The sequence below is a fragment of the Pelecanus crispus genome, chromosome 10 (assembly GCF_030463565.1).
Source record: "Pelecanus crispus isolate bPelCri1 chromosome 10, bPelCri1.pri, whole genome shotgun sequence".
NCBI lineage: Eukaryota > Metazoa > Chordata > Aves > Pelecaniformes > Pelecanidae > Pelecanus > Pelecanus crispus.
This window is the reverse complement of record NC_134652.1, coordinates 19,639,392-19,665,439: the sequence shown is the minus strand read 5'-3', so window position 1 is coordinate 19,665,439 and position 26,048 is coordinate 19,639,392. Positions and strand designations below refer to the sequence as shown.

The window sequence follows — 26,048 nt, the reverse complement described above, 5'->3', positions numbered from 1 at the left end:
TATTACTTCAGAACAGATCTGCTGAACATTATAGCAAGGAAAAATATAAAAACATAATAAGCTACTAAAAACTGGAATAAAAATATTTCTGCCCATTTCATATCTTGTTTTTCAGGAGTGGAAATGAAGAAAAGATGATGTCTCTTCTTACACCATTAAATGTTAACTGTCATGCAAGTGATGGCAGAAAGGTATTTTTGTTTAAAACTTGATTTAAAATTAGTTCACTCTTACATGTTTCACAGTTAACTGACCAGATTTTAAGAATATTAAACATAGAATCTATCTGTTTTCTTTAATATATGTGGGAAAATAAGATTGTACCTCTCTAGCAGCTAGCTGATTTTTTTTGTTTGTTTTTTAACCTTAAAAGGACTATGTAGGCATTTCCATCCAGGAGCAATAAACAAACGGCTTTTCAATTGGAGCTTCAGCTTGACCTTCATATCTGCAGTGATAAAGAAGGGAGGCCTTTTCATAGATTCTTGCCGCTATCACAGAGAAATACACACAGGCCCCTTATTTGCCTTATACCCTGGGCAAGTTATTGCTGCTGTTTCAGGAACAAGCTACTCATTGCAATAATTTTTGGTAAAGAACTACATGAAAAATGTTCAAAATCTCTATTTTAAAAAATCCTGATAGTCTTCTGGGTTCAGCCCCTTGCCTACCGAAGGTTCAGATTATCATAAATTTGTTTGCATCCTCATTGTTCTCATTAAGTATGTGTACTCATTCACTTAAGTTTTGTTTGAATGAGTTTCCCTGTTGAAGGCTTTGTGGTAAGATTGGGATCTCCAGAATATCCTATGCATCTCTATTCTCGTCTTCTAGTTACAAGACTCATCCTTTAGAAACGGTACAAAACCAGTTCAGTTGGTGAGTTTATAAATGAAGAGGATAAGATTTCTCTTCGCTAATTTGTAGCTCTGCGTTTGGTGCTGCTGATGAGTATGCTTGAGTGGGTTTGCAAGAAAAGATCATAGAGTGGTTATCCAACTGCTCTGTGGAGGGTGAGAATATAGAAGAGAAGATTATTGTTTCCCCCCACACCCCACTAACTCCACTCACAGGTGTGGATAACAATCTTTGATAATTTCTAAACTTAATCTATTGATTAGCAGGAAGACGTCTATATAATTTAGCAGTCATTGTTTCTAATGGCCATCTTATTTCCCCTTTCACAAAGGACATAGTTTGTCCAAGCAAAGTATTTATAGTTATGGTAGACTAAAAGACAAAAATGGACTGCAGGACTCAAAAATCCATTACGAGGGCCTTCATTGCCAGAATGTATTAATGATGGAGTAAATTTAGGATTTGCATTTATGATGACTGTGAGAATAGTCAGTAAGCAGTGAACATAGTTATCAAACGTCTGATTCAAGCACTCTGGTTTTTGTTTTTAATGTTGCAAGTACTTTGAGGACTTCAGTAATTAGTACTGTTAACAAGTTTTTAAAAAAAATATAAAATCAACCCTTGGTTTTTGTGTTGCTGATTACTTCTACGTTCTGTCATTTCAGTCTACTCCTTTACATTTAGCAGCTGGGTATAACCGTGTAAAAATAGTACAGCTCTTACTGCAACATGGGGCTGATGTACATGCTAAGGATAAAGGGTAGGTTCATTTTTCCTTTGTTCAGAATAAAGAGAATTTTTAACAAAATTGAGATGAAGTAAAGAGTAGTAATACCATTTTAACCATGAAGAATTTCTAACTTGAGACTGTTATGGCATCTTTAACCTTTCTGTTATGACAAAAATGCAAAGTGTACAGACTTAAGACTTGTGAATCAGCAGAATCCAAATTGAGCTGGCCATAGAACATGCTGCCTTTTAGGTATCACTAGCCAAATTATTATCTCTTGTTTAATAAAATACATTCATATGCCACTGTGAAGTCAGCAAATATTTTCGATGGTTGAATCAATCTTAATTTTCTTTCTGCCTTTAAGTTTTTGCACTTCTTTTTGCAAAGAATGTGATAAAAATTCAAGATCTGTTTCCCAGGGGTTTTATTTGGACTACATTTTCAAGCATTTGGTTGTTAAGTCAGGAAATGTAGTGAAATATGGACATGCTAAGTCTATTTAGTTAGACAAAATATAATGAAAAACCTATTTTTAAAATGTGTATTTATGTACATTAAAGATTATGGAAGGCAAACCCCTATTCCTCCTTTTTCCTAGGATCACTTCACAGCTACCTAAACAGCTGTGTGATCAGTTTTAAGTGTCCCCTTGGGGTTGGAATTCACTTTTGTCATTTCTCCCTTACTAGCCCACAGTGAAAGAATTCACTTTGGGCAATTTCTCACTTGCTCCTAAGACCACTGGGTTTGAGAGAGTGTGAAGCTGGCTTTAAAACCTTTGTAGCTCTGTTGTTCCTGTAGAATATTGTACAGTTACTTAAACATTAGCCAGTAAGACTTCTTTAGTTTCCAAGGGAGAAGATAATCTTACAGCAATGTTCTTGTGAAGAAGGAAATAATTACTGTCACTTCTGAAAATCCCCTGCAGATAGTTCTTCCTGCTTAGGGTTCTGAGTCTGAGCAGAACCATTTCATTTGCAGAAGAAGGTGCAATTAATTTCTCATTTTCTGATTATTTGAAATGTTTATTGTTCTAAAAAAGGCTGACAGGATTTTCTGGGTTCTTCTCCAGCTTCTTAATTCCCCTCAACTTCATTTGAACATCTGTGATACTATTTTTGTAAAATGTTGAAGGTGCAACATAGTACCATTTGCAATGTTACAGATGCATTTGGAATTGAAATATGCATACTAAGATAATAATTTTCACCCTTTCTCTCCTATATAGAGATTTGGTGCCACTTCACAACGCCTGTTCCTATGGTCATTATGAAGTAACAGAGCTTCTAGTAAAGGTTGGTCTTTGAAGAGATTAAACTGCGTATTAGTTAATAAGAACAGCTTATAATAGACTAATGCAAGTTGTATTTTTTTTAATTTTGTACCTAGATTACAAAACTTAAAGAATGATAGATTGCTTTTGCTCTACATGTTAGTTAGTGATTATTAAACTGGAGCTACAGAATCTTCTGCTTGCAAGGAAGCTTTTTCCTTATAAATGTGCTTTCTGTTTTTAACTCTCTGTGCTCCAAAGTTGGATGTTTTTGTACCACCAAGTGCTTCTTATCTAAACCTTTCCACCCTCACCCAAAAAAACACCCCACCCAAACAAGCCCAAAAAAGCCCCCTGAGCAATACTGTGAGTTTGACAATCAATATTTCAGAGACAGAGTATTAGGAGTTTTTTTAAAAGAATACTGGTAAACTTTGTAAATATTTTAAAATCAAAGAGTAATCAGTCTCTTGAGGGAATTAACTTTACAACATCAGTTCTAGCCCTGAACTGTAGCCTTCACCTCAAAGAAAGAAAAATGTGTCCATTTTCCTAACATAAGTGAACTCTCAGAACTGAAGTGCCTTATCTGGATTATGTTAATCTTGAAGGTAAAGCATGATGAGCATTAAACTAATGGCTTGAAGATGTGGCCTGCAAAAATCTGAGTGTCGTCCACCAAGGGACTTCTGGACTGTGCCCATTCTCAGCTGCTACAGCAAATCAGGATCATTATAACAGCTGGGAACATTCTGTTAGATAACTCTAGATGTTTGGATGCTCAGGGAATAGCTGTTCTATCCTGTGTGTCTCAGTCCCCACTAGTTCCATGTGTCTTTCTATTTTAATATTATCTATTAATAAAAATTAAGTAAAAAAATTATTGAAATAAGCATTTATTGTAGCAAGTATAAATAATCAAGATTTTTTTTTACTTCAGAGGCCAAGTGCAAAGTGAATCCTTACAGTTGTGATACTATACAAAAAAAAACCCTCTTGCCTAGACACTACTGCGTGTCTTAACAGTTAAGCTACAGTTGTATTCTCTGTTGGATTTCTGCTCCAGTGAATCTTGAATTATGTTTTGCAAAGCACTACAGCTTTAACAGGAGCAATGGGAAAGAGCATGTCCTTTCAGACTTGCTAACAGACAGAACTCAAGATGCATACAGAATGTTACTAGAGAAGAATTGCACAGATATTAATCATCAAGAGTATTACTTGCAGAACCTTGTACTTCAATGTTTTGAGTTGAAGTCAACTTTGAGTGCCTGTCTCCTTCTAGATACCTTGGCATTCATATCTTGGTGGGTATTCAGATGTGAACATCTTAGTGCAACTGTTCACTCTAGACTTTTTCTAGAGCAACAAGAAACAGGAGCTTGTTCAAAGGTGATTGGGAGTGTATGAATTAGGCTCTTTCTCCAGTTTGACCTGTAGCAGCGCTACTCTCCTTTTAGAGATGCTGGAGAAAGTCTGAAGAGATTAGCCTGCCTTCGGCTTCTTTGAATGTACCTGTGAGACACTAGAGGATTAAAAACTGCCATGTGCTGAGATGTTGTGTTATATTGAAAAAGAATGTCTGGAGAATGTCTTGGATACAGTTTGCATACAAGCATTGATTTTTATTTTAACAGTCCACTGCACTGAAACTAATGATAGAAGTCTTTCTCTAATGATCTGGTTTTGATATTGCATCTTTTTTACCCCTTTCCTTTTCAAGCATGGAGCATGTGTGAATGCAATGGATCTGTGGCAGTTCACCCCTCTGCATGAAGCAGCTTCTAAGAACAGGGTGGAAGTATGTTCTCTTTTGTTAAGTTACGGTGCTGACCCAACACTGTTGAACTGTCACAACAAAAGCACCATTGATTTGGCTCCAACACCCCAATTAAAAGAACGATTAGCATGTGAGTATAAAGTGTGATCAGTTCTACAGTTATAGATTGTAATGTGTTCTTAGGTTTGCTAGACAGTGACCTGCCAGAAATCAGATTTGGAAAATGCTTACACTTTCCAAGCAATTGTGCAATGTTGGACAGTACATTTCACTCTTTATAATTTGAGATTGTTAGATTTTCTGAATGGAGGAATTTAAAATAATTTTATTGTCAGTTTTATAGTCATGTGGTTGTGATGGGTTTTGTAGCTTTTCTTCCCTGAATCACGCTTTCCTTCACAACCTTACCAGTACACTTTCATTTTCCATACTTGCTCCTGTCATTGCATCAAGACTGTTGAAATATTAATTTTTACTCCACTGTGTCTTGTTTGAAGAAAAGAAAAAACATAACTCTTTAGAATGCTGAATATGTTTGAGTATGCCACAATCACTGAAAGTTCAAAGAAATTGATGAAAGGTGTTGATTTTTGTCCAGCAAACTTAACGAGTTGAAAAGAATGCCATCAAATTCTGTCCTTGGGTGGTCAAACAATAACTTTTTGGGATATGTACAAAAATGGTCAGTAAATACTGCATTAGACTTCATGTTAGGGTCTAGAAATGGTTTTCCAAAGACAGGTCAGAAGTAGAGATTTATATATGCTTGAATTGGTACATATGGGGAGAGTGGAACCTAGAACAGCAGTGAATGAAATAGATCTTGTTCAGCCAGTTTGGATGTCTCTGGCTTTGGTTTAAAAACAAAGCACATTCCTGTAGTGTTTTGACTTAGCTAACAAGTTCTGTCAAGTGATGTAAAAGCTTAAGTCTGAGTTGGAAATGTCTGCACCACGGTCTGCTGAATAAAATGAGTATTTTTATCTAATTGAAAGAATTGATCCTCTTGATCCTTCTCAAGTTAAGGAATGTAACCTTCTGCTATGTATGTATTTCTTTTTAAAGATGAATTTAAAGGTCACTCATTGCTACAAGCTGCAAGAGAATCGGATGTAGCTCGTATAAAGAAACATCTTTCTTTGGAAACAGTGAACTTCAAGCATCCTCAAACACATGAGACAGCATTGGTAATATCTCAGGATTCATTATTATTTTGCATATATTGTGGCTGACCTAAATATACTAGGTAATAGTTTAGAACTAAAAATTTCAGTGTCAGAAGAGTGTAATTCAGACTAACCTGGAATATCCAGTGTCTAGTTAAACAAATAACATTGATTAATACTTTTTTTATTAAGGTTAATATTAAGACTAATCTAAACTGTCTAATTTAGGTTGTCTAAATGGCTGTTTTTCTGTAGAATAGTTTTAAGCAACAGCAAGCTACGTGTGTTAGGTTTGTTTGTAAAGCTTGAAGGTTTCCAGCAGTTGTTGGAGAGGGAGCTCAGGAAAATACCACAGTAAATCCAAAAGCCCATGTGGAATCTCCCAAATTAATAAGCCTCTACATGCTGGGGTTTTTTTTTCTGTTGACTTTGCACATAACCAGGTCTTAAGTGCCAGCTGATCAGTAAGCAGTAAAACCTGTGTATTGCTAGCTAGTTGTTAACACTACAGTTTTTAATGTTCTCAGCACTGTGCTGCTGCATCCCCATATCCTAAGAGAAAACAAGTATGTGAATTGCTGCTGAGGAAAGGAGCCAACATCAATGAAAAAACAAAAGAGTGAGTGGTTACAAATGAATAGTCCTAAGTGTTTGTTTTAGAAGATTTCGCAAAATACATTTTGAATTTTTGTTTTGTTTTGTTTTTTTAAAGCTTCTTGACTCCTCTGCATGTGGCATCAGAAAAGGCTCATAATGATGTTGTTGAAGTAGTTGTGAAACATGAAGCTAAGGTATGAGTTACTATGCATACTTTTTTTTGTTGAGGTTTGCCTACTATATTGGTTTTCATAGCATGAGAATGGACACCTGAGTAGACAGACTTTTCTAAATTAATTCATTTTGGAAGGTTGTGGATTTATACACTTAAGAAATAGGCCATCAATCCATCAGTACAGCTCTATATATTAAGGCATCATCATTGTTTTGGTCCTATTTTATAAGAACTGTGGATGTAGTAGTTCTCACTGTTAACTGAAAGCTCGTAGAGTGTCTTACTTGGTGCTTCATTGTCCATCAGTAGTAATGAAATGCTTAAGGAAAAAAAAATTAGGCAATATATACAAACAACAAGAAACTAGACTGAACTGTAAGACAGGTAGACTTTATGTGATGTTGTGTGCAGTAAAAATTACAGTGAAGGCAAAATGTTAAATCATAACACAGTGTTTAGTTCAAATTTCCACAAAAAGTGGAAAGCAGATGCTCTCTATAGTGCTTGAATCCTGCAAAACGAGGAGTTGAATCTCTCTCATGTAAGCTTGATTACAGCCTGACTGCTGTGAAGTTTCCAAAGCAGTGATCAAAAGCAGAGGAACAGTAGCGAATGCAAGTAACCTTTGGGTACAAAGTTTTAAAGTGTTAAATACACTTTGACTGAAATGCATAGAAAGTCCTCAAGCTGAAAGACTACAATAAGCCAATGCAGGTAAAAGCTGTCCTGCATGTTGGCACTGAGGATTTGTGCTGCCATGAACAAAATAATGGCCTACTTCTGTATGTGGTAAAATTGCTGTAACTGTTTACGCTGGATTTTTCACATGCCTCTGAAAGGGGGCTATTCTTCCTCAGTAAATGTAGTTACAACTTTATGAACTGCTTTTGTTTAAATTTTATCTTTTGAAATGTCATGACCTTTGGAAATATGCTGAATATGTTCTTTTAATTAAAGTAAGAAGAATACTTCTGAAACTCTCCCAGTCAGCAATGAAAACAACTTTAATACTAAGTTTGGTGGTATTTCTTGTCTGTGTTATTTTTAGGTTAATGCATTAGATAATCTGGGCCAGACCTCTCTTCATAGAGCAGCACATTGTGGTCATCTTCAGACATGCAGGTTGCTGTTGAGTTCTGGATGTGATCCTTCCATTGTGTCTCTGCAGGGCTTTACAGCCTTACAAATGGGGACTGAAAGTGTGCAACAGCTACTACAAGGTACAACTGTTTTATTCAAGATCCACTTCTGAAGTAATGTTGTGCTTTGTTTTACTTGCCATTTCAAGTGCTGTCAAGAAATAATAGTGAACACAAGCACAAAAAAAAAAAAAGAGTACTTTCTACAAAAGACAATACTGGGTTGCACAGTTCTTATTTTATAACCACATCCACATGGAGGGTGCCTGCTCTAGGTGTAGTTAACAATATTTACTCTCTAGTATTCAGCTACACAGATTGTCAGAGATGCTCAGAATGTTTCACGGTGTAGCCACCTGGAATAATTTTGAAAAATCCTGACATAGGGAGGGAGGAATCTTGTAAGCAGAAAATGAGTTTTAAAAGCAAAAAATGGCTTCTTTGCATTTGTGAGCAGAGGCAACAGGGTACATAGATTTTCAAGACTAAGGTTTGGACATTATACACATAGGTAAGCTTCTTGATATAGTCTAATTCTGAAACTGAAATAAGAATGTTCAGTTGGTTCCACAATACTTCAAAATGGATAGGAAGTGTGTTGCTAAAGGCAACTTTGCAAACACTGTTAGAGCTAATAGCTACAGTTGTAGATAGTAAGAAAAGACAAAACTTGTGTATAATTTTTTATATATAACTTTTTTTAAGGGAAATCCTTGAAATACTCAAATGATTCCCTGTCTTACGTACACTTACCTGTCATGCAACCTCATTTATTTTGCAGAAGGTATCCCATTAGGTAATTCCGATGCAGATCGACAGTTGCTGGAGGCTGCAAAGGCTGGAGATGTGGATACTGTAAAAGTAAGCTTAAACCTGTCCTAAAAATAAGAGGGAATTATATCCCAAACTATAATTTCTCAAAACAAGCAATGAAACAGCCCTTCACTGACTCCTTTAGAGTTGTGATCCCTGTCCTAAAACCTTTGTATTGCACAAATATTACAGATGACAAAATATAATGTTCACCACCTCGAGAAGTTTTTCGTATATAAAAAGTGTAAATAAGTCGTCACAGGTGTGGATTTGGGAGGAGGGAGTATTTAATTTTTTTTTCCCTTGGGACACAATCTGTGAAAAGTAAATGTAAAAAAAATTACGTAAAAATAAGTGAAGAAATAAACTTTCTTTTTAATGAAAACAATTTTTCAAAATTAGATGTGTATAACAACATTTTATGACTAAATGAAAAGCATGCCAACACTATATATGTGATGTATGTTTTGCTTTGGGGATTTCACAGAAACTATGTACAGTTCAAAGTGTGAACTGCAGAGATATTGAAGGACGTCAGTCTACACCACTTCATTTTGCAGCTGGATATAATAGGGTATCCGTTGTCGAATACCTTCTTCAGCATGGAGCTGATGTGCATGCGAAAGACAAGGGGTAAATACTCAAATGTATATTTTCTTGGCAATTGTAATTGCTGATATCTGCCAGCTCTTGAATATTGCTAGATGATAAACATCCCATCTTTCTTCAGACATACATTTTTTTTTATTTTCGTGGAAAGTTCTGTTAGAATGAAGATGTTCAGAATATGCACAAAAGCATTTTGCAGTACTTGAAACTAGAGCATCAAGAATTGTGTTTTTACTTCTCTTCAGTGCCCCTGCTGATTGTGTTTTTACCACTTTGGCAGTTGATACTCCTACTATGTTAGACTATTTTGGAAAATAAAAAAAAAATGTTTTCAGTATGGTTTGATTATTGAAGGTGCATTGTGTTTTACGTTTATACCACTCTGTGGAAAAAGACCAAATTTTTAAAGAGAATTTTTCTCTTTTTTTAATTGTTTCCAGAGGGCTTGTCCCTTTACATAATGCTTGCTCATATGGTCACTATGAAGTTGCAGAACTGCTGGTTAAACATGGTGCAGTTGTCAATGTAGCTGACTTGTGGAAATTCACTCCCTTGCATGAAGCTGCAGCAAAAGGAAAATATGAGATCTGCAAACTCCTGTTACAGGTATTGCATGTGCTGGAGAGAGGTTGTTTCCTTTTCTTTCTTGTTCAGTCTGAAATGTGATTGGACTTCTTTGAGAAACTGATTTGTGTTTTGTGGTTTCTAAATGATTGTAGTTAAATGTATGTTTTCAGTAAAAGGGATACTTTTAGCAACTGTGTTGTCCTTTCTCACACAGTAAATGGAAGGCTTTCTCTGAAGGATTTGAATATGTGTCAGAATATTTGCTCGGGCCTGAGATGCAACATGTTTATTCTGCGTATGTACTTACCACCTGTTTTTGATGTGCACAGCATGGAGCTGACCCTACAAAGAAAAACAGAGATGGCAATACCCCTCTAGACCTTGTTAAAGATGGTGATACTGATATTCAAGACCTACTTAGAGGAGATGCAGCTCTACTAGATGCTGCTAAGAAAGGTTGTTTGGCCCGAGTAAAAAAGCTGTGTTCACCTGACAACGTCAACTGTCGGGACACGCAAGGACGGCATTCAACACCACTACATTTAGCAGGTCAGTGGTTTAATTAACTGGTTTGATCAGAGTTACTGGTTACTGTGGCTGAACTCTTATGTTCTAAGCAAGTTTAAAGTGTAACCTCAAGCTAGAGGATTCCATATTTTCTCTTTAAAAAAAAAAATACCAGTATTTTATGCATATTAATCTTACGTTCCTCTTCTAAACTGTTTAATTTCTTTGATTTCCTATTCTCTCTAGCCAAAGAGGATCTTTTATTGTTTATTGACAGAGGGTTTAAGACCAAATACTCTTAAATAGGGTGAAACTGTCCTCACTAATAGGTAATACACTGTCTTCCCTGGGATTGACATTTTAACTTTCAAGTAATTTGAATGAATTACTGCTTCTCTATAGCCTGTTGAGGATGTTTTTTTTAATATGTTCTATTTATCCTGTCCTTTTGCAACTTTCCAGCTGGTTACAACAATTTGGAGGTTGCAGAGTATCTGTTACAGCATGGAGCAGATGTGAATGCACAGGATAAAGGAGGTTTGATCCCTCTGCATAATGCGGCATCTTATGGGGTAAATATCTGAAACTTTCTGAGGCTTTATTTTTTAAAAAAAAGCGATACATTTCATTGACAGCATTGTGAGCCAGTACTCTCTAAAAAGCTTTTGCAATTGAGTTGTAATGTAATCTTATTTGTAAAACACACAAAAAAAATTTGATCGTAGTCAGCTCATTGTATAGGTGAAGACTCTTGAATTTGTAAAATCATGTTTGGAGTTTACAGAATTGAGTTTTCTGAACGTGAATGCTTAGAAAGCCAGCAGCCTGAAGGGTGTTCCATAAAATGCATTTCCTTACCTGTGCCAGTCAAATTTTATCAGCAAGATCTCATTTTCACTTATTTGGCTGGTGTTGAGACATTGTTTTTGTGGACTTCCTGGATCTTTGTGTTTGGATCAAGTCTTTAATCAAAACAGTTGGAGTACTTTCTAAACTGAAAGTTCAAATTCAGGCTTTTTTCCCCGTCAGATTCCCCTGGATTTGGGATTCTGTTGTAGTCTGTCCCTTTTTCACAAGAGAAAAAAATCTTAACTTTTTACTGGTATGTTATAGGTGAGGAAGGAAACACCATGTTTTAATGCTTTTTTTTTTTTTTTTTGGTCATAATTAAAAAGTAACTGTATTCTAAGAAAATTCAGAATGGGGATCACAAAGAAGTATCAGTGATAGTTCTGAGTCAGTTTAATACACTGTGGTACCCTGGAGTTTAACAGGTGTTTTTATTTTCCAGCATGTTGATGTAGCAGCTTTACTTATAAAGTATAATGCATGTGTGAATGCTACAGACAAATGGGCTTTCACGCCTCTGCATGAAGCAGCCCAGAAAGGAAGGACACAGCTTTGTGCCTTGTTACTGGCACATGGAGCTGATCCTACTCTGAAAAACCAAGAAGGACAAACGCCATTGGACCTGGTCACTGTAAGTGATGGGGCTCTTCTTGGGAAATCTGTACTTACCTACCATTTGTGGCAGCTCATCTAAAAACTGTCCTTTAAAAAAAATAGTAATACGGCAACTTCTGCAAAATGTGAAATACTGTGGTTTCTCTGGTGTTTACACGAGCCTTTATAAACCTTTAAATATTTACTTGCTCAAGACTTCTTATTTCAAGAGGGAATGGGGGAAAAACAAAACAACAAAAGGAATTCATGCTTATAATTTGATGCTTTTAATTTGGTCCTTGTACGTTGACTAATACAAAAATTGTGGCAATAAAATGTAAGCAAACTTTGTAGCAATGTAAATTTAGGAAACTATCTGGCTGTTAAGTTTTTGGGTTAAGTATTATAATACAATTCAAAGCTACACTCAGTAACTGTTTTGTTTCATAAATTCTGGTTGCCAGTAGAAGGGGGGTTTTTTTTGTTTTTCCCAGAAGATGAATTCTGTTTAACTGTCCCTAAAGTTTTCTAGAAATATTGAAGTCTTTACTTCTTATCTTAATACAGTTTTTATTTATAAACATTTTACAGTTTCATGTATGCTGTTGGCACAAAAGGCCATTTGTAAACTGCATTGTAAAATGCGTATTTTTCCAATATGCGTTTATTTTGCAATATACTTAAGAAGTCTAGAATAATGATAATGCATTCTAGGAAAAAAAGGTTGTGTAAAAGTGTTCCTCTGTTTTAGTAAGTTGTTTTCTGCTATTTAGGCAGATGATGTCAGCGCGTTATTGACAGCAGCAATGCCTCCTTCCGCCTTACCGACTTGCTACAAACCTCAGGTTATAAGTGTGTCTCAGACTACAGGTTCTACAGCTGATTCCCTGTCTTCTGTTCCATCCAGTCCATCCAGTCTGTCTGCTGCAAGTAGTCTTGACAACTTGTCTGGTAGTTTTTCTGAACTTCCTTCTGTTGTTGGTACAAACAGTGCAGAGGGAGCTACTGTTCTGGAGAAAAAAGAAGGTGAGGCTTTCTCAGTTAAGAATGAATAACGTTTTCTACCATGTGCTAAAAAGAATACACAAGTGTAAAGTTTCCCACACATGCACACAGTTACTATGACATATGTGGTATCCCTATTCCTTATGATGTCGATAACGAGGAACAGAAGTCAGAAAGTCTTGTAGTGTAAGATTTTAGTACTTTCCCCTTACAGAATCTTTAAAATGTTCCTTTTTTTGCTGTACATAACCAAAATGGTGAATTGTGTTTTAAAGAAGTCAAATGAAATTTGGCTCCATACCGAGCAGTATTTTACTACAAACTTTGTCTAGTTTCTAAGAGGCTATTCTTAGATCAGGTATCTTGAAAAGGTTACTTCTATAATGTGTTAGTTCTCAAAACATTTTCTGTTTGAACATGCATTTCTAGTAGCTAGTTACATGCTTATCTCTTGGAAGCACAAAGACTGCTCTTGGGAGGTGTAGAAATCTTAGACTACTAGGGTAGATTAAGTAATAGTTGCCACTGATTAGTGATATAGGTACTTAATCCTCATCTTCTGAAGATGAGGAATTTCTGTCTCTCTTGTTACTGCCACAGACAGTGTGTAGATGTGTATACTTTATTTTATGATACATGTATGAATGTTCATTGTGAGTTTTTCTTCTTACCCAGTTTCAGGTGTAGATTTTAGCATAAATCAGTTTGTGCGGAACCTTGGCCTTGAACATCTAATTGACATATTTGAGAGAGAACAGGTAAGTAGCTATATTTATTTCCAGATACTCAGCTAGAAAGGAAGGGACTAAATACTGACTGTTTAGAGTAATGTAATGAGACAGATTTAAAATGGGTGAATGTCAGAAAGAGTGGAATGAAGGGAAGGAGTGTAACTGGATTTTTTAAATTTATATATAATATAAATATCTATTAAAATGCATGTGTATATATATAAAACTGGGGGCATTGATGTCTATATCAGTTTGAGAGTGTAGGCACATTTCCTTTCAGTGGTATAGATGGTGGAGTAAATAAGTAGTCAGTGTTAATTAGTAAATTTCTGGGTTTGCTTCTGCTGGCTTGAATAAATCTAGAAAATTGTATTTCTCAATCAGAAACATCATCCTTGCAAGCAGCATGAGTTACACGATTAGAGTTTGTAGCATATTTATTTAAAGACAAAAGTTTGGAGAAAACAAGTAAAAGTAAAGTACAAGAATAATACACTAAAGTCTCCAATGTTCATGTTCTTTTCACATTCGCTTTTTATCTCAACGATTGTGAGGTATATTTGCACTGCCGTTGGCAGCTGTTCTAGTCTGTTTATGGTGTTGCACAAAAAAATGGTGTTGCTTTCATTATAGATAACACTGGATGTATTGGTTGAAATGGGACACAAAGAACTGAAGGAAATTGGAATTAATGCTTATGGCCATAGGCATAAAATCATTAAAGGAGTTGAAAGACTCATTTCTGGACAGCAAGGTAGATACTTGTTTCAAATTATTATGTAACACTGCTGTTATAGAATCCATTTTTATAAATGCTTTAGATTATTCCCAATTGTATCTCATTAAAAAGAATTGATAATAAAACTTTGTCCTAGAAAATGGCACTTCAAATGATAAAGGTGTCTTCCTACTTGAAACCTAAGCACTTTTATTTGTGCTGTGAATTGCTGTGAATCTCGCCTTTCAGGTCTCTAATTTTATTTTTTTCCATGGTGATCACTGTTTTGTATTTACTTCAGTAAAGTGTAGACCTAGTGCAAAATGATTGTAAGCTTTTTGAGGTAGGAAGTATTTATCTTCATGGGAGCACTCTGGAGAGCAGAGCACATTTCCTATTGATGGGTTAGGGCCTGTTATGTACTTTCCATTGGGTTCTGCAAAAGAATACTGCGTTTGCTCTCTCAGAAAGCCAGCTGAAATTCGTATATATACTTTTCTTTAAAAATACAGTTGGTGTGCTTCCAGTGGACCAAAATTAACAGAATTGCTTTAACAGCTTCAGCTTGTATTGAAGTTGATGCTAAAGCCTCTTTATTTGTGCAGCACTGTTGATACCAGCACAATCCTGGGAATAGTATGCTTCATTTAACTATGGCTGCATAAGAGACAAAAAAACCACAAACCTTTGTTTCCTCCTTGTCTCACTGAAACATCACTTACTATTGTTTGCTGTATTTCATAGAAATTGAATAAATTAGTTAGAATTGGTAGGATTTTTTTCCCTCTTGAGACACCATCTGTGAAGTCTCATTCTAAAATCTGCACTCCATATTAATGAGAGTCACTATCCCAAGCTCCAAATTTATTTTTTGCTCTTTAAAACAGTATTAACCAATCCTTAAGATAATCCATTTCCTAGTAATTAAATATTTAAGTGAATCTTCGTAATTTTCTCTTAGTTGTCAGGTGGTTTTTGACAGATTCATTGAATATTTTGGATAGAAGTTACTTTTAAGGTGTCATTTCAGCCTCATGTCCTGTTTGAGTTCTAAGTTCACACAACCAGTAATCATATACTGATCTTACCTTCCAAGTAGGACTGATGTATTTTTGAACATACGTATATTCATATATGTCTGTATATAGACAGAATGTCAAACATCTAAATCCTTCACCACTCCCACCCCCATTCTTTCTAGACTCGTGCTGTCTTGCCATAAAGGGCCTGACATATGTCTGTGGTTAATGTTACAAATGACAAAGTATTTCAACAGCTCTTAATCTTTTTTTCTAGGGTGTGTTTTTGGGGCGGGGAGCATTGTTGTCGTTTGGTTGTTTTGTCAATTTTCTGTATCTTGCCGTTGTGCTCTTGCACTCAGGTATGTTTGCATTGGCATTTTGGCATCTCTTCCGAACACGGTATAGCCATTATTTTGAGGTTAGCAGGGCTTTTGTGGAAGAGCTGTATATTGATGCTTTCTTGCCAGAATTTCTTGCTTCTGAACACTATTCCAGTCACACACTGCTAACATGAGGCTCCTGGCTGTGGATGAATCTGTGATTTCCCTTTTCCCCACATTATTCCTTTCTAGAGAGATTATGGCAGACCCAGCATCTGACTCTGGTCACCTGCTAGTTGTCTGGGAAGGCCATGGGCAAAAATACACCTGATGCATGCTGTTTTTGTATTCTTATGTCCAGTAATTACATTCCCGTTATTTGCCAGTTGTGATTGAAGTCTGTATGTAAATTGACAATGTAGTCGGTGTAAAATTCCAAATTTTGTTTTGCATATTTGGAACGATAGAGAAGTTTCCTTTAAGCATTCAATATCAGGCTCAGGCCTTTTAGGTTCACAGGCTATCTTGGTTCTTTTGTCAGCTCTTTATGCATGATCCATGGGAAAAATATTCCTACTGAAATAGCACTTCAAGTCAATTCTCTTGTTCACGATGCCATTGCCATCAGTAGTCACGGACTCCGTCCAGGGACAGGTTGCGCACTGTTTCACTGCTTAGAGTTGAAATGAACTCTTGAGTAGGCAACTGGTTACATACAGTTTCCCTGTCATGTACATTAACGTACTGAGCTAAGCATAGACAAATGGGTTAATGTGTCTGAAATGTTTATTCTTCTTGAGAGAATGACTGATCAGTATCCACAAATCAACGAAAGTGATTGCTGTTGATCTGCAACCAGACCTAGCTGCTGTGCTTCTCATGGCATTTATAATGTATGCATGGTAATGTATGGGTAGAGGTTATAAACAGATGCTGAAAAAGTTTGTTTGAAACTCATGAAATGATTTGAGGGATCACACTTTGACATCTGCAAAAATGTATGTGGCTCATGCAAGGCAATTAAAGTCATTGGTAATCTCTGCCTTCCTTAGCAGCTAACCTCTTCATCTTGTAAACTGAGTTTTGAGAAAATGGTCCCTTTAAAAAGAAAAACCTCTACTGGTTATCATTCCAAATCAGTAGTCTTAAAGCACTTTCTGAAACTGTTGTTGTGTTTTGCTATATCCACAGGACTTAACCCATATCTGACTCTAAACACTTCTGGTAGCGGAACTATTCTCATAGATCTTTCCACTGAAGATAAGGAATTTCAATCCGTAGAAGAAGAGGTATGCGTTTCTTTGTACTCTCAGTATTTTTGCTATTTCTACTAAAGAAGTAGATAAAGAACTATTGCTAGACAATTTAACAGCACAATAAACATCTCTAAGCCTAAGAAAAACTTGCATATAAGGATACTTCAAATTTCCAACTTTGCAGCACTTATAATGTGTGTTCATGACGTCCATAATTTTTTTCTTATGTTATTACTGCTTGTATCTTTAAAACCTCTACTATATAGAAGAGCTCTTTAATATAACATATAAATTCTATGCTACCGATTTGCTTGTCTGTCATACAGTTTTAAGTTACTTCATTCCAAAGTGTCATCATCACACAGGACAAAATTCTGAAGAAACAATATTCTAAATAGATTAGTGACAGTCTTTTTCAATTTGAAAACTAGACCAAGGATTATTCAACATACGGGTTGTTTTTTTGTGGGTTTTTTGTTTTTTTTTTAAATCAGTAAACCTGTTTATGTGCCTTCACAAAATCTGGCATTACTTAACATAGTCATTGCCTAAGAATTTCTTGGCTGTGTGGTTTTTGTTGGTTTTTTTTTTTAAGACAGAATTAGGGGTTTTGATTATTTGATTGTGTGAAGAATATGTGTTTTGAATGTGTTCTGAAACAAAGTGATCCTCCTTAAAATTATCAATCTTCAGATGCAGAGTACTGTCCGAGAGCATAGAGATGGAGGACATGCTGGCGGAGTCTTCAATAGATACAACATCTTAAAGGTAGCTGTTGCATTTTTATGGTTGATGGTTACACCTTTAGAGTTTTGGTTGAAAATAAAATGTCCGTAAAATATTCTACATTTGTGTGTTGAGTTCCATAATGTGGTAAGATATACCATTCTGAGACATGCACAGGAAGATGATCATCTTTCAGGGAAATTCAAAGAATAAGATTATATGGAAAAGCTGCTTATGGGTTAATAGTCATTAAGAAATTTTATGAGAAATTGACATAGAAGGACCTCACAGAAGACTGTAGAATGTTTGAGGAAAAAGACAGAAGGTTTTATAGGATGCAAAAGAAGGTTTCTGTTGGGGAATGGCAGGGGAAAAAACAGGAAGAAGTGAAAGCAAAACTCTTGAAGCATGGAAGTGAGGGTACATATTTTGGCTTGATTTAACTCCAAAGAAGCCTAAAACACCAGGCAGCAGACAGCCTTGCTTTAAATAATTTAGTGGAATTTTGGTTTGCATTCATATTTTTTTCCCCTGAAGAAATGGTCATTTTCATTAAAATGATAGAGATTTTGATTTTCAAGTAAATGCTAGTAAGTTTTAGTCTGAACTGACATTAGTTTCCCCAGTAGAATTGATATCCTATATCACACATATAAGGCTTTGCCAATGTCCAGCATACCTCTGGAGAGAGTACATCATTTACTTTTAAAAGTCTCCTGTAAGTCTTCATGGAAGACACTTCTTAACTTACTAGATGATCTTTTTACTAGTGGTTTGGCATCACGCTATGTTTGGAGTGATATTCAAGTAGAATTGTGACTAAGCCTGCTAAATTTAAATTAAGAAGTATTGCTCAACAGATGCTTGAAATGAATTGATTCTTAATTAAGCATATAATTATGATTTACTTAAGTTACGCTACAACAATCAGCTTCTGCAGGATAAGTTAGCGAGTTTGTGTTTCACTGCGTTCTAAGGAAAGTATTCTTGTTTAAGTGGCAGTGTAAGTGTACTGTGGTATAACTGCTGTAGGTTAAACATCAGTCAAGTAAAGCAAACAGAACTTTTCATTTTCAGGGTGGAACTTATGTTTTGACTGTTTCAGATTCAGAAAGTGTGCAACAAAAAACTATGGGAAAGATATACTCACAGGAGGAAAGAGGTCTCTGAAGAGAATCATAACCATGCTAATGAAAGGATGCTGTTTCATGGTAAGATATTGAAATGCACCTTATGAACTCATTTCACCATCAGCACTCTTTATTGGTGGTTTCTATTGGCTCAAACAAAGTAAATTTTCTCAGTGGAAATAGGTTCTATGTTTTGCATGAGTTTTACAGGAACAGGTGTTTGTATATGTCACAATGGAGACATAACGCACTGCATCTTTCTTCTGAAATTTGCATCTCCTTGTCTCTCCCTAAAGGAGACTTCAAAGTTCTAAGTGAAAACATTCTAGCAATTATGAATGGAGATTAAGGGGTGTGCCTCCTCCTTGGTTAAGTTACTAATTCTGTGTTATTGGCTGTATGACCAAAATGATTAAGGTTCAAACTTTATTCTGCTATGGGTTGTTCTGGAGTTTGGGGTGGGATTTTTTTGTTTTCTTGGTTTTATATTTTAATAAGTTAGTTCTTGTTCATCATTCCAGAAAAGATAGCTTATAATTAGCAAATTAAAGCCAATTGAAAGCTCTCCTATGCACAAATACGTAGTTTGTCCTGACGAGGAAATTAAGAAAGTTCACAGTACATCCTTACAATGAAAGCTACATAGTTCCCAACATAATACATTACTGTTGGAAGCAGCAATAACACAATAATTAACTGCTTGCCCAAACTTGATATCTACATCCTGTCTTTTGCCTGTGGCCTGCACCCCTGTAAGGGGAAACAGCCTCTTAATGGAATGACCTGTCTTTAAAGGAAAGTGTTTTAAATTAGTTAGATAATAACAAAATTATCCCTGGAACAAAGCAATTAATGCTTACGAGTGTTCTTTTTTTTTTTTTAAGTCTTTAGTTTATATAATTTTTGTAAGCGTTAACATATGTCTTTAACCATGTATGCCACTTCCAGGAGATGATGAGCAATTGTCATAGGTTTTTCTCATTTTCATCTGGAGTGTTCTTCTGCTTCACACACAGTTTTATCATCTTCAGGCTGGAGGATAAGGCTTTCAATTATTTTCACTATAATTCCCGATATAACTCTGAAATGCCATGTTCTCTTAGAACAATTTTTCTCTAAAGGTGCTTTTGTATTTATATATACTGTTACAAAAAAAACCTGTGTTTTTTTGTGAAAATTAATGGGTATCAGGTGTCTTGAGATGCAGAATCCAACCATCTTGAACAGATTATTCTTTAAGGCTAAATTTTATGACCATTGCAAGTAAATAAATATTGGGTTATGTTTATTGCTTTTTAAATGCAATCTGCTTAGTGTTAGGAAGAAGATGGGATTTACGTAGCAATGCATTCAATGAATCTTGGTTAGAATGAAGCTGTGCCAAAGGGAGTGCAGATTCATAGAGCCTTCTCTTGCAGCAAGAGTGGTCTCAAATATTACCTTTTGTAAATCTTTGTTAAAAGTGTACACTTACCAGCTGCTGTCATTTGTATGATACCTCTAGCAAATTGGCTGTGTAAATCTGAGGTCAGAATTTCTGGAGATTGATTTCCTTGGATGTATAGAAAAACTGTACAAAAAAAGTTGGGAATGGATGGGTGAATTGTGACACACACAAAAATCTGTATACTGTATTTTCAATATTTTACTTCCTTTTTCTTAGGCTCCCCATTTGTGAATGCAATCATTCACAAAGGCTTTGATGAGAGACATGCCTATATAGGCGGCATGTTTGGAGCTGGGATTTATTTTGCTGAAAATTCTTCCAAAAGCAATCAATATGTGTATGGAATTGGAGGTGGCACTGGATGTCCAATTCACAAAGATAGATCTTGTTATGTTTGTCACAGGTAAGTCATTCAAAAGAATCTGATTTTGCCTTTGTATATTCTGTTATAGACCATCAAGTCAGCAGAGTCTCTCTATGAAGAAAGATTTGTTTGGTAACCAAACCTTCACTCTATATGCTGGACCTAACGGAGACTTTCAGAAGACTTTGAAGTCTTAAAGAACCTTTAACTATCTTCAGTGCCTTTAACCAAACCTTTGCCCTTAACTTACTGTAAAAATCAGAATTGGGTAGCCAGAGAGTGAAGAGGATCTGCTAGATGCTTGTGTAAAAGATGCAGCAATATGAGGGTTTAGTCCATTGTCTGTTACAGAAAAAGGAGAAATTCAGTGATATTCAGATGCTCTAGTTCTTTGAGGAGGACGTACTTTGTAACAGTCAGCCCCCACATCACTGCTGCTTCACACACTAGAATATAGATGTGGGTTTGTGGACTCTCTACCACTAATTGAGTTCTTAAATCCACTTTTCTGCAGAACACCTGTTACGTCTTATGGACACCATCAGTTCAGAATAACGTTACTCTCACTTCATGGAGTTAATTGTGGTAGTGGCCATCATTTCAACCATGAGGGTATTTTCTGTGTTTGTGTGCATACTGTTTTGCATTGGTAGCACAGGGATAAGGTCATTCTTCCAGTTTCCTTCCTTGAGACTCTGCCCCTTTTCATATTGCTTACTCTTTTCTTGCTTACTCTTTTCTGGCACTCTCAAATAAAGAGAGTGATCTTCTAGAGTTACAGAGGATGTCAGAGTATTTTCATGCTTTCTGAAGTTTTGAGTAAGTTGTTTTAATTCGTCTTGTGTGAAGAGTTAGAAAAGCAAAAAGCTTTGGCTGAGCAGAAGGGTACATAACATTGGTCTCCAAAAATGCTGAGATTCTATTGCCATTGCAGTAGTATATATGTAAAGAAATAAGTACCCTTGTTCTGTGTCTCTATACTGACAAATGCTAGTATGAGGTACTTTGTGTTGACCTAGAATTTGCACTTGGCTTTGATGTTGATTTGGCTGTTAGATACAAATCTAGTGTTAGAACACAAGTGAATTATGTTGTTGGTATGAGTCATGGGGGGCACCCTCAGAAAACTTCGTAAGAAAACCAAAAAAAGCCCCCCAACAACCCATGAAAGGTAGTGACAATCTTTGAGTACGTTAAGCATGCTGTTTCCAGTAATTAAGATAAACATTTTTTGATGGTATTACCAACTCTCTCTTCAGGCTAAAGAGCTTTTCCAAAGGGAGCGTATCTTTTGTCCTTCAAAACAGAACTTCAGAATTTTGTGAAGTACAAAGAGTGATTAAAGTGGCTTTAAAGATGCACTGTTGTCCTCAAGTAAAAGTTTCAAATTATGAAGATAGTCTTTCTGGAGCTTCACAAGCATTTCATACTCATGGTTGTTTTTCCCTTTTAACGCAGGCAGTTGCTGTTCTGTCGTGTAACACTGGGCAAATCTTTCCTGCAGTTCAGTGCTATGAAAATGGCTCATTCTCCCCCAGGACATCACTCGGTTACTGGGCGGCCCAGCGTAAATGGATTGGCATTGGCAGAATATGTCATTTACAGAGGGGAGCAGGTAAATAGCTTTTTGGTTTGGTCTTTCAGACTTCTATTTAAAGGCATGTAGTGTGCTGGGTTTTTTCCTTACGTTCAAGGTGCTAGGACTTCATTTTGTCTTAAAACAAACTCCAGCTGTGGTTGCAGGTGAAAGGATCCGTGTTTACTGAATGCTCCAGGCATTTTATCTTTGACATTTTGCCTTTTTTTCTTTGGCATAAATACTTTTTTCGCCTCTCTAGCAAACATTCTGAATTTATCCAGAATATGAGATCATAATAAAGAACGTGTGTGTCACTTTTTCAGGCTTATCCAGAATACTTGATTACTTACCAGATTATGAAACCTGAAGCCACCGCTGAAGCTTAAGACAAATTACTTGTGGGAAACCATCAGACTTTGGATGCGAAGATACCAATGGCTGCCATCCTGTTAATTACAATGAGTTGTTGAAAAACTTTCATTCACAGGTGGTGTGGTAGCAAATGTGAACAAAATACACCATTTTTGACTTGAGAAAGCTTTAATAATGTACAGTATGTTTTTCTAAAATTTCAGAAATGTCCTCTTTTTCAGCACTTTAACAGATACCATTCCAGGCATAAACTGGTGTTTGGCTGTACTAAATTATAAACAAAAAATAACTTGAAACAATGGTTTTATACAATACTGCATTGAAATTTAGCAGAAATTGTAATGCTCTATACAGGAACTCATTTTACTAATATTGTGTTCTTTGCATTTACACTGAAAACGTTTTCATTTGTAAAACTGTAAATAAGAGCTTTTGTACTAGCCTGGTATTTATTTACATTGCTTTGTAATATAAGTGTTTTAGAAATGCAACCTTGTACAAAATGTTTTTTCCAGATGTTGGTTTGTTCATCTGTGTTTTCTCATGCACGATAGATTTGAAAAAACAATTTTTTTTTTTTCAGGGTTTATCACTTGTGAGGGAGAAAGCAAATTTTATCGGAAGAGGTTTAGAAATATCCAACTTTAGATTGAATATGCAAATGTTTGTTCTGTATTTTTATTTATGAAATATACATTCCTGAGAATGATGGGCTATGAAAATAGAATGTTCCAGCTGAATACTAAAGTGGTTTTCCACCTACTTCCTAGAGTTGCATATTTTATTTCTGTAAAACGTCTTCTGAAGTTTTTTATTTAACTATAGGTATAGTTAACCTGTATCCTCACTTCAAGGCTAGTAGACCTTGCAAGTTACAGTTTTAGTAAATTATTTTCTTTGAATGTAGTTGGAAAATTAACCTCAAGGAGGTCTTTCTTGAATTCCTCTTGCTTACATTTAAGCCGGGAAGTTAAATAGTTTATTCCTTATATGAGGGCAAACAACTTGGCCTTTTTTGTATGCTTATTTTGGTAAATTAATCTACCTGTTGGTGCCCTCAGGATGATACGAGTATTGCGAGGTGGAAATGTTAAAACCCATCTTGTCATCTCCTGTGTTTCTTCCATGTCAACGTAAGCTGTAGTTGAAGCAGGTGCGTAGAGGTGTGTTTATCTGCAGTTCTTTTGGCTGAGTGGAACTGGTCAGGGTGCACGGTTCTGCTCCCTGTGCTCGGCCGGCTGGGCGAGGAGTGTGTGAGTGGGATGAGCAGCTCTTCCACAGCAGCAGCTGCCTTCAGTAGCCCTGAGAAGACCGCTTGGGTGGAGGAAGAGTACAAAAGGTACAACCCCCCGTTCCAAGTCTCGTTCGGGGTTACTGAATGCACCAATGAGTTCAGTCAGCCCTATCATAGCTCTCTTGTGTATTCTGCTTCTCTTCCATCTGCAGTTTTTACCTGCATATTTCAAAAATGTTAAATACAAATTATAGTTCATTTGGGGTTAAAGTGGTTAGGAGTATATTTTAGTTCTTTTATATTTCTACATACAGGACACTGTCCCAGAAGACAATTTGTTTGCAGGGCATGTTATCATACCATAGTTTTAAATGTAGTAACTGGTCAAGATAATAAAATCGTCTTGCTGATGTGGTGGTTATGTGATTATGCTCTATGTAAAAATGTATTGAACCTTACCCCGTTCTGTGGGGAATCTGAATAATAAGATTGCAAAACTCTTGCAGAAAGTAATATTGGCTATGAATAAAAAAGGCTTTGATTTTTAGGAACTTTCTCCCAGCATGTTGCCTGTTCCTTAGGTATAGTAATGCTGGAATTGGTGTTCATGCAAAATTTGTTAAGTATGTTTAAAACTTTTTTGTTATTGCTAAAATGCTTCATTCTCTATGAGTGATCACTTAATGTCTTGTAAAATATTGTGGTATGATAGCATTTTAAGTGGTACCACAATGCTGGGTTTTGTCTGTTTGGGGATTTTTTGAGCTGTTTTTTTGCATGACATACCTTGCACTCTGAAGATGGAAGCTGTAATGATTTGATAATACTGACTATTGAGGTGAACCTTTAAGCTCTTGTGCAATTAGTTCTGCTTTACTCATCTTGAAGTGTCTTTACATGTACTGTATAACATTCCATATCCATTTAACACTAAATAAATTTAATTCACTGTTTTTTCTGGTAGCATGGGAGTAATTACAGATGTAGTATGTCAACCCATTGTTTTAAATGTGAGCATGCACATACATAACAAACTATATCAGTAGCGGGGAAATTCATTGCTTTAAATAGAAAAGCTTTTAATGTGGATGAAAAACTGTAAATACTGTGGAAACTTGTAGTTTGGTATATAACTAACAGCTTTAGCTACCAGTGACAATGTTTTAATAATAAATCTAGAAGTAAGATTAAATTTTTGCATTTAAAACTCCATTATGTGGTCCAAAAACTGAAAAAGAAAACTGCTTACGTTGATTTTGTGAAACAAAAAGTAATGCAGAAAGTCTTACCTTTCGGATAACTGCATAGGTAGCAGTGTGATACGTACCTGAGCAACAACAAAAGTACTGCTTAGACGACTTGTAGTATTGCAGTAAGTGAATAATTTTATTTCAGTGGGACTACTTGCATGGTAGGAGGTTTCCAAAACCAGACTTATATAGAAGATTTAAATAGATGTGAGCACTAGAGGGCAGGAAAGGAAATGTTCAGTGAGATTGAAGGTGATGAAAATCTTTGAAGTATCTTGGGAGTACAACTTCTGATAAAATTGCTTCTGAACTTCTACCTATCTAGGTAGCAAAAAATTTAAATTAACTTTCCATTCTGCATTAGTTTTTTAAAAACTAAGTGATTAGTATAAAAACAACTGCTGCAAGTAAGCAAATTGAAAATGTTCAGGTTTGTTTTCTTAAACACTTCACTCATAACTTAGGCCTTAGTTCTTAGACATTAAAAAATAATTTAGCCAGACTCTTCTGTCATATAACTGAAAAACTTGATTATCTGTACAATGCAAGTTCAAGAGGTATGTTGGCACTAATTTTGAATGGAAACAACTGTATGAAAGGAGTTGCCACTGTCTTTTCTACCCTGAACTTGCTCATTAAACACCATGCTGTGTGTGTATATAGAATACACACACTTGCTCGCTCTCTCACTCACTTCATTCACCAAGAAGCTGAGAAAAAGTTTAAAAAGTGACTTCTCCAGCAGACCACCGTTGTCAGTGAGGGTGCTGCAGCCTAGGACCAATTTTCACTTCTACTGCCCATCCCCTGAACTTAATGTTATAAAACAGTTTTTCTCTCTTGCTGGAAAAAACAGGATCCCATGGGTGGCTTGCCTTCTGCCTTCCAGTGAAAAAGTATAAAGGCTTGATTTGTACTCATCTAATGCAACAATACAGCAAAGACTGCTTTCCCACCATCGGTGAACTGGAAAATGGGACTGCCGGAGGTCTGCCCCTCTGTGTTTCTTGGAGTTGTGCTTTTCCTGCACCCACTGAAGTTGCAGTAGGTAGAGATAGTGTCAGCAAGGGAAGTGCTATAGTCGAGGGTGTGGAGCGAGGTGTGTGCCTCGTTTTGCCCCTCTCCAGCAAGCATAAGCAGTGGTACTTCTGAGAGTAGCGAGGGGTTTCTTCCCTCTGCCTGCGGCTCACCAGATCAGAAAAAGCTGCAGGCAGCCAGAACAGAATGCAAG

The 26,048-nt window shown here is 36.1% G+C and overlaps 1 protein-coding gene across 1 annotated transcript in view; it reads left to right on the top strand.

Moving 5' to 3' along the window:
* Positions 1–22,958, top strand: part of TNKS2 (tankyrase 2) — a 31,019-nt gene extending 8,061 nt beyond the window's left edge. Inside the window, exons 5-27 of the mRNA XM_075717408.1 lie at positions 116–191; positions 1,527–1,621; positions 2,823–2,889; positions 4,591–4,777; positions 5,713–5,834; positions 6,341–6,432; positions 6,526–6,604; positions 7,634–7,805; positions 8,506–8,585; positions 9,025–9,170; positions 9,587–9,752; positions 10,043–10,262; positions 10,683–10,792; positions 11,512–11,700; positions 12,437–12,689; positions 13,344–13,426; positions 14,033–14,153; positions 16,651–16,748; positions 17,409–17,483; positions 18,547–18,652; positions 20,235–20,421; positions 21,841–21,997; positions 22,285–22,958. Coding sequence (XP_075573523.1) covers positions 116–191; positions 1,527–1,621; positions 2,823–2,889; positions 4,591–4,777; positions 5,713–5,834; positions 6,341–6,432; positions 6,526–6,604; positions 7,634–7,805; positions 8,506–8,585; positions 9,025–9,170; positions 9,587–9,752; positions 10,043–10,262; positions 10,683–10,792; positions 11,512–11,700; positions 12,437–12,689; positions 13,344–13,426; positions 14,033–14,153; positions 16,651–16,748; positions 17,409–17,483; positions 18,547–18,652; positions 20,235–20,421; positions 21,841–21,997; positions 22,285–22,347 — 2,944 coding nt within the window. The 3' untranslated portion in view covers positions 22,348–22,958. The remainder of the gene's footprint in view (positions 1–115; positions 192–1,526; positions 1,622–2,822; positions 2,890–4,590; positions 4,778–5,712; positions 5,835–6,340; positions 6,433–6,525; positions 6,605–7,633; positions 7,806–8,505; positions 8,586–9,024; positions 9,171–9,586; positions 9,753–10,042; positions 10,263–10,682; positions 10,793–11,511; positions 11,701–12,436; positions 12,690–13,343; positions 13,427–14,032; positions 14,154–16,650; positions 16,749–17,408; positions 17,484–18,546; positions 18,653–20,234; positions 20,422–21,840; positions 21,998–22,284) is intronic.
* The last annotated feature ends 3,090 nt before the right edge of the window (positions 22,959–26,048 follow it).